Genomic DNA, 11,893 nt, shown 5'->3' with positions numbered 1-11,893 from the left:
TGAATTGCATGTGAGTTCATACTTTAGTTGTTGAATGATTTGTTGACTAAAAATGGATGATTTACTTAGTATTTGAATATATATAATAAAATGTGATATTTTATATAGATTACAATTGAACTATCAATGAAGCAAAATTTGGCTATCGCAAAACATCCTTGTCGCAAAACATCTTTGTTTTGCAATGTTAAAAAAATCGTTCCGTGACGTTTGAAAAATATTGCGAAAGATCCTCGTTCATTCTACGATGTTAGTAAAACGTCGTACAATCAGTCATATTTCATAATATTTGTCAGACATCATGAAAGATATTTATTGCACGACGTTAGTGAAATATCGCTTAATCAATCTACATTTTATGACGTTTGAGAAATGTCATGAAAGATTTTTGTTTCACGACGTTAGTGAAACGTCGCTCAATCAAACTACGTTTCGCGATATTTAAGCATACATCACACTTTTGATATTTTTTTCGTGATATTTTATGACGAACGTCGTGATTGACTATTAGCGATTGACCATTAGCCACATGGCTAGCGTGACGATCTTGATGACGTTATGCCAAACATTGTGAAAAGATTTGAGCGATATTTTGGAGAACTTTTGATGATATTTTTAAACTTCGTGAAAATTTTTTTTTCTTATAGTGTCATTACATAAAAATTAATTGGAGATGATTATATTATTCTAATATTAAAAATTTATTTTATGTTGAAGGTTACAATTGTAAATTTGGTCATATCCCTATGTAGATTTATCTCGAACCAAACATAGTAATCTTTTTTAACTGTCATTTTTCATAGTAATTTTTCTACCAACCGAACATAATAAAAATTATTTTCCTCCATAATTATTTTTTTAGATAAATAATTTTTAAAAATTATCAGATTATCCCATAATCTGACATACCTCAATCAAACAGATCTTAAAAAAAATCAAATATAATTATTAAATAAATAATAAAATGATGATACCATAACAAGCACATGGAGAAGCTAAGATAAAAGTGTCTTAATTCTTGTCTCAAGCCATATTTTGCACTTCGGAATTTCCTTCATAAGGGTATTGGTAAAACTAAAGTTAATCATTGCGTTGAAGAAGATTGGTAGCGGTATTAATGAAGGATATATAAATGATTCCAATCATTGTTGAATCATCCAAAATGTCAACTTCAATCAAAATTCCGATAACCCAATCTTCACTGGATTTGTGGGCTCAACATGAAGACAAAGCAGAAGATCTCTCTTTGTTCGAGACCGAGTCCATGGTTCCATCAGCTTTATATCTGAGCTGAAAGCTTTGGTGAACCTTGTCTTCTGTGGAAAAAAAAATGATACTTCCACTTTGTGTTTTCTTTTTCGTTATTTATTCCTAAAATATCTTTAATCATAAGTTATCGAGGCTCCGGTGAAGCTCATCCAGTGTTTAAGCTGTTTCAGCCTATTGTAAGACTCTCATGAAGTTTACATAAAATAAATTGTGATAGCAGGGTTTATAAGCTGTATAGCTGAGGGGAGACCTTCGTATCAAAGCAAATGGATTACTTGCCTCTAAGCTTCAGGTGCTTTCCTGCTTTGTCATTTTAAACTCTGCCGTTGATCCTTTCTTTTGCATTTTGTTCTTTCTACCAACTTTTGTCCTCTTTGTCGCTTTTTATCATGCTTGATTACTTCTAATGGCTAAGGAAGAACCAATGGCTTACAGCTACTAACAAAGAATCAATAAAAAAGAGATTTGAACTTTACGTTTCAGTGTGGCTTTGATCTTAAAGTTACACTGCTTGTGATGATCACAGGATCACATGTCACATCAACTTTTTTAGTTGTAGTACGGGATGATACTGAAAATATTTTTGGATTAACTGGTGAAGATTTGAGTGGTGGGGATGAAATCCACACGTCTAATCCATGGTATTTTAAAAACAAAAGGGTATCGCATCGTAGATGTTCCTGAAAAACCGGGTTGTATTTTTTTGATCCTTTACCGCGGCTCCAGATGCAACATTGTTGAATGATAAAATATTGTTAATAGCAGACATACTTATGTCTATTTCAAATTTATTGATGGTTATATTTTTAATAAAAAATTAAAAATAAATTTTTAATTTTATTTTCAATTTAAAAATGACTCTTCAGATAAATTTTATTTAAAAATAATTCTTCATTCTAAATATAAATTAAAATAACTTTTCATTTTTAGTTGAAACACTACAACGAAAAGGGGATTTAGTGATCATTTTTTGCCGACGCTTTTGGAAAGCGTCGGCAAGTTGCGTTGACCTGCCGACGCTTTTTAACGACGCTTAAAAGCATCGTAAAACTATCCAACGTCAACGCCGACGCTTTTAGCAAAAGCGTCGTTAAATAAAGCAAATACCGACGCTTTTGTACAGTATTTAACGACGCTAAAAAGCGTCGTTAGGTTCGTTTAATACCCCCAATCTCCCGTGCCCTAATCTATCTCCCGCCGCCCCTGCTTTCCACCTTTCCTCCGTCGACCCCATCTCTGCCACCGGTAGCGCAGCCGCCGTCCGTGAGCGCCGGCACTCCGGTCTTCCTCGCCGCCGTCCTCGAGTACCTGTCCTCCGAGGTTGGTCCTTCTCCTCCCTTTTTCTCTTCATCATTTAAGCTTTTGAGTTGCTGGCCGGCTTTCTTGCAATGTTAGCCCACAGAGTGATTTAATTAATTAGGAGCCATTTCTTATAATAAAATGTTGCAATGGTGGAGGAAGAAGAATGGCATGACAACGTTATTTTTGCTTTTTTATTTTCCCCTGCTCTATTTTTCTTGTTTCAATCATTTTGGTTGGCTGGTTTACTTCTTTGTTTCCATGTCTATGCTTTAATGAAAGGAGGGTTAGGCATTACATATGATTTTTATGAACCACTAATATCGTGAAGTTTCGGGTGATGTATCGTGGTGCTTCCCTGCTGCTAAGAGGGATTTGAAATACGATTTACAGGCCGGCCCGACTTCGGTCGCGCCTACCATAAATTACTAATCCGTTCCTTTCGGCCAGACCGGAGTTCGGAGGCAGAGAGCTTGGCGACCCTTTGGATTCCTCGCGAATCGTCGGAGGTTTGTGCTCGGGTACGGTTAGTAGCTGGTGTAACGATCCTTTTCTTTTTGTTTCTAATACTATTTTGATGAATATTCGATAGAAATGTTGCAACTCCGATCATATTTTGATCTGGATCTGAAATCGAAGTTTAATAAATGGGAATCAATGCAAGAATCTGTGTGAAATCTTCGGATTAGTTGGATCCAGATTGCTTTCTTTCCCCACGTCAGGGCTAAGTTTCTTCGGTTTTTTTGTTCCTTGGGAAGACCTTGATTCAGGAACTATTTTCTTTTTGTCTTTTTTGTTTTATCCTTCGATTTCGTTATCAAGAATTACTAACCGTGAAACTTGGGAGTGGATCGGATGTGATGAATCATTTATTTCATTCATTATATGGAAATGCCAGTCGCGAGGGGCTTCTGGGCCCCGATCCGCCACCCAGTGGATTGGTTGGTCTTTGGATCGGAATTTGATCGGATGGATATGACTGCCCGGTCGAATTGCCTAAATCTGACACCGATTATCGATCCGTTAGAACAATTTTGTGTTTTGGTGTTATAGTTTTCTACAGAATGTCTAATTTAAGTAATATAATTTGTTTCTATACCGAATGCATGTTTTGAGCGTCTATTTTGCTAAAATGAAATATATATATATATATATATATTGGCTTAAACATGCAACATTAAAGATGAAGTAGGTTATTTTTGTAAGTTTGTGGGGTGTGTTTTCAGAAATAGATGTGAATAAACTACTTTCTACGGTCTTTTATGAAAGTTTCATAAAGGGTGGATTTAAAAATACAATAAAATATGAGTGATCAAACGGTATTCAAGGTTTGTACCAAAAAATACTAATAATATCTAAGGTAAACTACAAAGGATATCACATTGTAAATGGTCATTTTAAATTAACTATAATTGAAGTATTGAAATATTTTTCATCTTAATAACTAATATAACTTAAGATTTCCTCAAAAGCAAAAATAAAACTTATTTATTTTAACTAGTAAGTTGTGTAAAATATGATGTCCTAATCAAGCACCTTACAAGATAAAAAGCTAATTAGCTTTAAATTTTGAACTTTCGCATGAGAATTAGGCCCATAAGACAACTTAGCATCTACCATGGACTCAATTTAAGGTGGAGGAAAGCTCTTTTATTTTGATTGTGATCATTTTTAGTTATTGATGTGACTACCCAAATCTAGTTTGTATGTCCTTATTTGACATGTATTTATGGTTGAAAGTAGCTTTGTTTGATTTGTATGGTCTAATGTTCACATACTACTGATCAGTCCAATCAAATGACAGTTGTTTTTTTTTTCCTTGTGGCTCTTAGCCTAATGCTAGTGAGATATCAAGCTTTCCATTTATCAGATTAGGCTTCATTTTGTTGTGATTGAAAAGTTAAATATCTTTTCTGTTATATGGAGATTATGAGCACATGGTGCATAGTTTTCTATATCATTGTGAAATATTCAAGTTGGTTGATAATCTCTCATTAAATTGTAGTATTAGTTGCAACTTTTTATCACAGAAATGGCTAGAGTTGAAATTTATCTAAATAATTTTAAATTGTACTAATATAAAAATTTATCACAGAAATGGCTAGCAATAATTTTAAAATGCATGCTAAGTAGATTTTCATGGGTATTTTTATGATGGTTGTGAATTTAATGCCAGGCAATGTTAATTATGAATTAATTTTAAAAAAAAATTGCATTACATAGAAACATAGACCCGTCTTTTGATTAATGTACATATTCTATTGTATCCGTACATTTATTTATTTTTGTACGGATAAAAGAATTATGTACATTGATCAATTGATTGTCCAGTATGGACAGTTTGGAAAATGTGAGTAATTCTATAGGTCATTACCATAATCAAATGGTATGCTGAGGGTTCGAAAACAATTTCGGATGGTATTTTCCTTTTGTTCTTCCTATACGGAAGAACTAAGGGGAAATGCTGCCGAAATTTTTTTTGGCTCTTGTTGCATATCATTTGATTTCTGTAATTGACCTATAGAATTAATGCATTTTCTGAATGGAATAGGACCTTCTTTACCTATTAGTTGATGATAGCAAGCATTTACTATGTAAACTTTATCTAGCTGTTATTTTTTTGGATTTTATGAAATGACTGATATTTTTTACTCATTGCATTAATATAGATTGTATAATTTTTTTTATTTTTAGATAAATTGCAAGTTCGGTCATTTTTATCCTACAATGGACAAAAGTTGGATAAATAAACTAAGGAATAGTAAAGAATATTTAGATGGAGTTCATGACTTTATTAAATTTGGTATGGAGAAAAGTAGTTTGAATGGAAAGATTTTATGTCCATGTCGGAAATGTGTAAATAGTTCTTCTTTAGATCCACAAAATGTTGAAGAACATTTGGTATGAAATAGTTTTTTAAGAGGTTATACCGACTGGATTTTTCATGGAGAATCTATGTTGCCATCATCATGTAACCAACCCCTGACTCATTTTGGATCCACTAGCCTAGAAGACAATTCTGCAAGAGATGATGATATAAGGGGTTTGATCACAGATGCTTTTGGATTTGATGTTCAAAATTTAGGAGAATCCAGTAGTATACAAGAAACAGTTGGGATGTTTGATGGATGTACGCATACGGAACGCATGCATGTTGAGGAGCCCATATATACATCTAATGATGAGACAGCTCGTTATCACACCTTAATGAAAGATGCAGACGAAGAATTATATCCGGGTTGTACAAAATTTTCTAAGATTTCTTTTCTTGTACATTTATTTCATATAAAATATTTGAATGGATAGTCTGGAAAGAGTTTTACCATGCTGCTCAAGTTATTAAAGGATGCATTTCCAGAAAGCACTCGTTTACCACCATCGTATTATGAAGCCAAGAAAGTAGTAAAGAAATTGGATCTTGGATACGAAAAGATTCATAGTTGTCTGAAAGATTGTATGTTATATCGGGGTGAAAACGCTAATCAAGAGTCATGCAATGTATGTGGATCTTCAAGATGGATAACACAAAAAGAAGATCGAGATGATGTACTGAATGAATTGGATGCAACGCGGAGTAAAAAGAAACCGGTCAAGGTATTGCATTACTTTCTTCTTATACCTAGATTGAAAAGGATTTATGCATCATCAAAAACAGCTTCATCAATGAGATGGCATCATGAAGGACGTACAAAGGATGGAATGTTGAGACATCCAGCAGATAGTCTTCAATGGAAAGCATTTGATGATAGGCATCCTGATTTTGCCTCTGATGTTCGCAGTGTTAGGTTTGGCTTAGCTTCTGATGGCTTCAATCCATTTCGAACCCTGAGTTCTACCTACAGTACTTGGCCAGTCGTTTTGATACCTTACAATTTGCCACCATGGATGTGCATGAAACAATCATCACTTATCTTGTCAATGGTTATTCCAGGAGATAAGGGTCCAGGCAATGATATTGATATTTTTCTACAGCCTTTGATAGAGGAATTGAAACAGTTGTGGGAGGGTGTTGATGCATTTGATGCTTCCAACGGCCAAACATTTAAACTACGGGCAGCTTTGTTATGGACTATTAATGATTTTCCAGCATATGCCAATTTATCTGACTGGAGTACAAAGGGACGGGTCGCATGTCCTTATTGTGGAGATTCAACACATTCAATTTGGTTAAAACATGGAGGTAAATTTTGTTACATGGGACATCGTCGATGGTTGGAAGCAAATCATCCGTTTCGATTTTAGAAAGATTTGTTTGATGGTACTATAGAATTGGGATGTGCCCCTATTCCACCTTCTGGAACTGATGTTCATAGACAAATGGATGGCATCAATTACAGCTACGATAAGCACTCAAAGTCCTCTAAAAAAAGAGGAAGGGATGATGTTGAAAGCTCAGTGCACGAAGGGTTACCAGAGGAAGTCAGTATCAGTACTATAGATGCAGAGGTGTTTCAAGATCCAGACAATTATTTCGAGGATGAAAATGAGGAAGACACACAGATAGCATCTACACAACAGCCAAGTAAACATTTATGGAAAAAACGAAGTATCTTTTTTGACTTACCTTATTGAAACATAATCTTATTCGGCACAATCTTGATGTCATGCATATAGAGAAGAATGTTTGCGATAATTTACTTGGAACATTTTTAAATCTTGATGGAAAGAGCAAAGATAACATGAAGGCACGTCTTGATTTAAAAGAAATGGGTATCCGACAGGAACTTCATCCTAAAATACTTGCTAATGATAGAATTTATGTGCCTCCTGCATGTTACACAATGTCTGCTCGAGAAAAGGATAATTTTTTGGGAGTTTTGAAAAGTATCAAAGTACCCGATGGATATGCATCAAATATTTCACGATGTGTGCATCTAAAGGATCGAAAACTTTCAAATCTTAAAAGTCATGATGGTCACATATTGATGCAAGATATTTTTCCAATAGCTTTAAGATCGTCATTGCCGAAACAAGTTGTTACAATTGTACTTCGATTATCGTCATTCTTTAAGGCATTATGTTCCAAAGTTATTGATCCTCGGGAACTTGATCAGTTAGAATCCGATATTGCAATTACACTTTGCCAGATGGAAAAGATTTTTCCTCCTAGATTTTTCACTATTATGGTACATCTGCTCATTCACCTAGCTTCAGAAGTTAAAGTTGATGGACCGATACATTATAGATGGATGTATCCTATTGAGAGGTATTATTACAAACCTTAAATCTTTTGATAATTTTATTAGAAACAACAGCATACTGATATTTTAATAAATATTTAATTCTTGAAGGTATCTTGTGCGTCTTAAAGATTATGTGCGAAATAGAGCCTATCCCGAAGGCTCGATTGCTGAAGCATATATTGCGGATGAATGTTTGACATTTTGTTCAAGATATCTTCAAGGTGTAGAGACTATTTTTAGTCGACCTCAATGGCATAATGACTTTGTGGAGAATGCAGAACTGTATAAGTTCTTAACTGCTGGAAAATTCTTGGGAAGAGCTGAAAGTATTGTACTTGATCAAAAATCCTTAGCACAAGCACATCGTTATGTGTTACTTCATAGTGACATAATATCTGACCATCGCAGGTTAGTATATTTAAAGAATGACATCAAAATTTAAATTTTATATTAGATATAATGTTCTAAATGATATATTTATATTTTATACAGTGAATTTTTAATTTATCAGAGACGAGCCAATCATAACATTCGTCCTAATGCAAGGATTGAACAGCGATGGTTGGTCGAGTTATTCCCTATGTGGCTTTCGAATCAGGTGTGATTTATATTTAATTATGGGATATATTAATTTTTGATACATATTTAATATTTCTTAACTCAACTGCACTTCGTCATATCATTTTTTGTTAGGTATCAAAGATGATGGAGACAAATAATTCAGATGAACTAATAGCTCTTGCTCGAGGACCTAACAAGATTGTGAATAGATATAACGGTTTCATAATTAATGGCTTTAAATTTCATACTAGAGAATGGGAGAAATTTAGAAAAATACAGAATAGCGGTGTTATGGTGGAAGTGGATGGAAAATCCTATTATGGTGCACTTAAAGATATCTATGAGTTGGATTATTATAGAAAATTTAAAGTAGTACTGTTTAGATGTGATTGGATAGACATAAACTCACCAAGGGGTTTGAAACAAGATGTAAATGGATTTACACTTGTAAATTTTTCAAGGTTGATACACACTAGTGTGTTATTGAAGGATGACCCATTCATTTTTTCATCTCAAGCTCGTCAAGTATTTTATGTACAAGATGCAAAAGATAAAGATTGATTTACTGTCATCAAAACAAAATCTAGAGACTTATATGATATGGGAAACCAAGTGGAGGATGATGACGATGACACTTATACACAATGTATGCCCTACAATTTTGTGCCAGCTGATGATTTAAATGCTACGACGACGTTGGTTAGAACAGAATTCGAAGAAAACACTACTGCTTGATTGTTACTGGTAATAATTATTTATGATGCATATATTTTGCATTAATTATTGTGTTATTTTACTCCATATATTAACTGATTCTACCTTTTATTTATATAAATGCTAGGTGACATCATGCGTCGCAGGGGATGATATGCTGGTGTGCAGTTCCAGTTTTCACAGACAGAGGCCGGTACGTCTTCTTCAGCACACAACCTGAGGCCAGTTCAGCTGCACAGCATTCTGAGCCCTGTCCTTCATCATCAGCACAGCACGATCCTCCTGTTCATCAGTCAGATGATGAGATACACGTGCAGGGTATATATTGTCTTTCATGTAATTTTTTTTTATTTCATTTTATGTATATTTATGATATAGTTACTTTTATGTATTTTTTGCAGACGAATCCGGGAGAGTACGCCCCAAACGCGGACCCACAGTAGTACGAGATGTGTGGCAGATGCGTGAGGGCGAGAGGATTGTTGTGGAGTGCAATCAGCTAGGTCAGCCAATTAAGAAAGCTGCCTGCTTATTGACTTCATTTTTGGGGACTGTTGCTCGGAGGCCTCAGCTATGTCCGTTGGGCTATGCAAAATGGAATGACATGCTTCCAATGTACAAAGTTGAGCTCCTCCGAGTTATAGAGGTAATGAATTGATGTTCATACTGTATATTAATTGTTAATCATTTATATAATTTATTTCATTTAACTTTTTTTTTTATAGAGCAAGTTTGTTCTCCCTCCATCCACTCATGATTTTGTAATGAAGTCTCTCAACCGCAAATGGAAAGAATATAGAGCACAATTGAAGAAGGACTATATGAGACAGGGTATGACAGAGGAGGAGGTTGCTAGGAATTGTCCTCCTGATGTACCCCTCATCAGTGGATGGAGTTGGTTCATTATTGGTTCTCCGAGAGGGTACAGGTATATTATCTGTCTATTATCTTTTTTTTCTAAATATTTTATAAAAATATTAATTTTTATTATACATTATATATATAACAAGTTCTTTACTTTATTTTACAGACTTATTCTGCTATTGGTAGAGCTGCACGAGCAGCTCAGTCTGTTCCTCATACATCGGGGTCGAAGAGTTATGCACGACTCCGACAGGAGTTTGTATGTTCCTTAAACTTTCATAATTAACTTTTAATTTTTATGTTGAAATATTTATATAACTAATATCATTATGTATCGTGGACCATGTCTGTATCATGATACTCATATATTTTTTTAAATTATTATAACTGTTTGCTTAAAATTGAAATTATTTGTGTAGGAGGATGAGCATGGAAGGGAACCCGGACAAGTGGAGTTTTACCGGATGACTCATACTCATCAGGATGGTACTTTTGTTCGAGATGAGTCGAGAGATTTATATGTACGGCATTATTAATATTATATTTTTTGCAATGATTTAAATTTAATTTTGTTAGCTATTAATGTATAACTCTTGTTTTCAAAAAAAATACAGGAGAGGGCTACATCTCTCATTGCGGAGCGTGACGACGAGTCCGCAGCATCTACGCAGCAGAGCCGTATCGAGGCCGAGGTGTTCACAGAGTTGATGGGACCAGAGCGCTACGACCGAGTGAGGGGTTATGGAGTAGGAGTCACCCCCACTCAGTTATCTGAGGTTAGTAGATATACGCAGCATGCTGCAGCAGATGCTCAGGATTCACGCGTTCGCAGACTCGAGGCGGAGATACAGGAGATTAGACAAAGTCGTGCCCTGAGATGGAGGAGATGCGACAGAGCCGTGCCGAGATGCAGGCCATGAGGGGACAGATTGATCGCCTTACATCTTTATTAGAGATGTATGGTTCATCTCAGGTAAACACATAATATTAAATATATATTTTTATATTAATTTAATGATTTATATATTTTTATTTATAGATATGCAAATCATGCTTTTGATATGTTTCTTGTAGGCTCCTGGCACATCAGGCATCCGTCGAGATAGCGGCACGTCACGTGGAGACAACACGACCATCCGCCTGCAGATTGATATTATTTTATTTTTATTATATTTTTATATTTTTTATATTACTCTTGATTGTAATGGACGATTAGTACTTTATTTTTATTTATATAAAATATTGTCTTTTGGTTCGGTTAAATTTTCTATTTAAGTTTGCTTTTGGTGTGAATGGTGGTGATTGTACAGGTGTGAATGTGGTGATTGTACAGGTTTATGTTCGAATAATTGATATAATTTCGTACAGGAATGTATGTATTCTTTTTTTTTTTGTAGATAATATCTGTATTTTTTTTTCTCTTAAAACCTTTAACGACGCTTATAAGCGTCGTTAAAATTATTTTAACGACGCTTATAAGCGTCGTTAAAGACAAAAAAGCCGACGTTCGAAAAGCATCTTGGTAGAGTGGATGAGGCGGAGTCATTAACGACGCTAAAAAGCGCCGTTAAAATTGCATTTTGCGACGCTTTAAAGCGTTGTTAAAAATATATTTAACGACGCTTATAAGCGTCGTTAAGACAAGTTTAACGACGCTTATAAGCGCCGTTAATGTTAAATTTTACGACGCTTTAAAGCGTCGTTAAAAAATAACGACGTTTTTAAAAAGCGTCGGCGCTTTTTCTCTCCACTCTTACATAGGCGACGCTTTGCCGACACTTTTCGAAGCATCGTAAAGCTAAATAGCGACGCTTTAAAGCGTCGTAAATAACATTAATAGCGTCGTTAATGACCATTTTTCCTGTAGTGAAATTATCCTTATATCCTTATACAATGAGATAATATTTCTCCACAATAAAATAGTATTACGTTATATTAGTGTAGCAGTGCAGTTTTCTTTTACATTAAGGCAATATAATGTACTAGTGCAGTTTTCTTTTACA

General features: G+C 34.7%; 1 protein-coding gene across 1 annotated transcript; it reads left to right on the top strand.

Moving 5' to 3' along the window:
- Positions 1-9,166: 9,166 nt before the first annotated feature.
- LOC140854843 (uncharacterized) lies at positions 9,167-11,020 on the top strand. The gene is made up of 7 exons (XM_073250883.1): positions 9,167-9,344; positions 9,428-9,672; positions 9,752-9,954; positions 10,057-10,149; positions 10,310-10,411; positions 10,505-10,863; positions 10,965-11,020. Exons 1-5 carry the CDS (start codon positions 9,176-9,178, stop codon positions 10,356-10,358), a joined length of 759 nt encoding a protein of 252 aa, XP_073106984.1. The 5' UTR covers positions 9,167-9,175; the 3' UTR covers positions 10,359-10,411; positions 10,505-10,863; positions 10,965-11,020.
- The last annotated feature ends 873 nt before the right edge of the window (positions 11,021-11,893 follow it).

Source organism: Elaeis guineensis, chromosome 1, assembly GCF_000442705.2.
Source record: "Elaeis guineensis isolate ETL-2024a chromosome 1, EG11, whole genome shotgun sequence".
NCBI classification, from domain to species: domain Eukaryota; kingdom Viridiplantae; phylum Streptophyta; class Magnoliopsida; order Arecales; family Arecaceae; genus Elaeis; species Elaeis guineensis.
The sequence above is the reverse complement of the archived record's forward strand: the minus strand, read 5'-3'. Positions and strand labels throughout refer to the sequence as shown.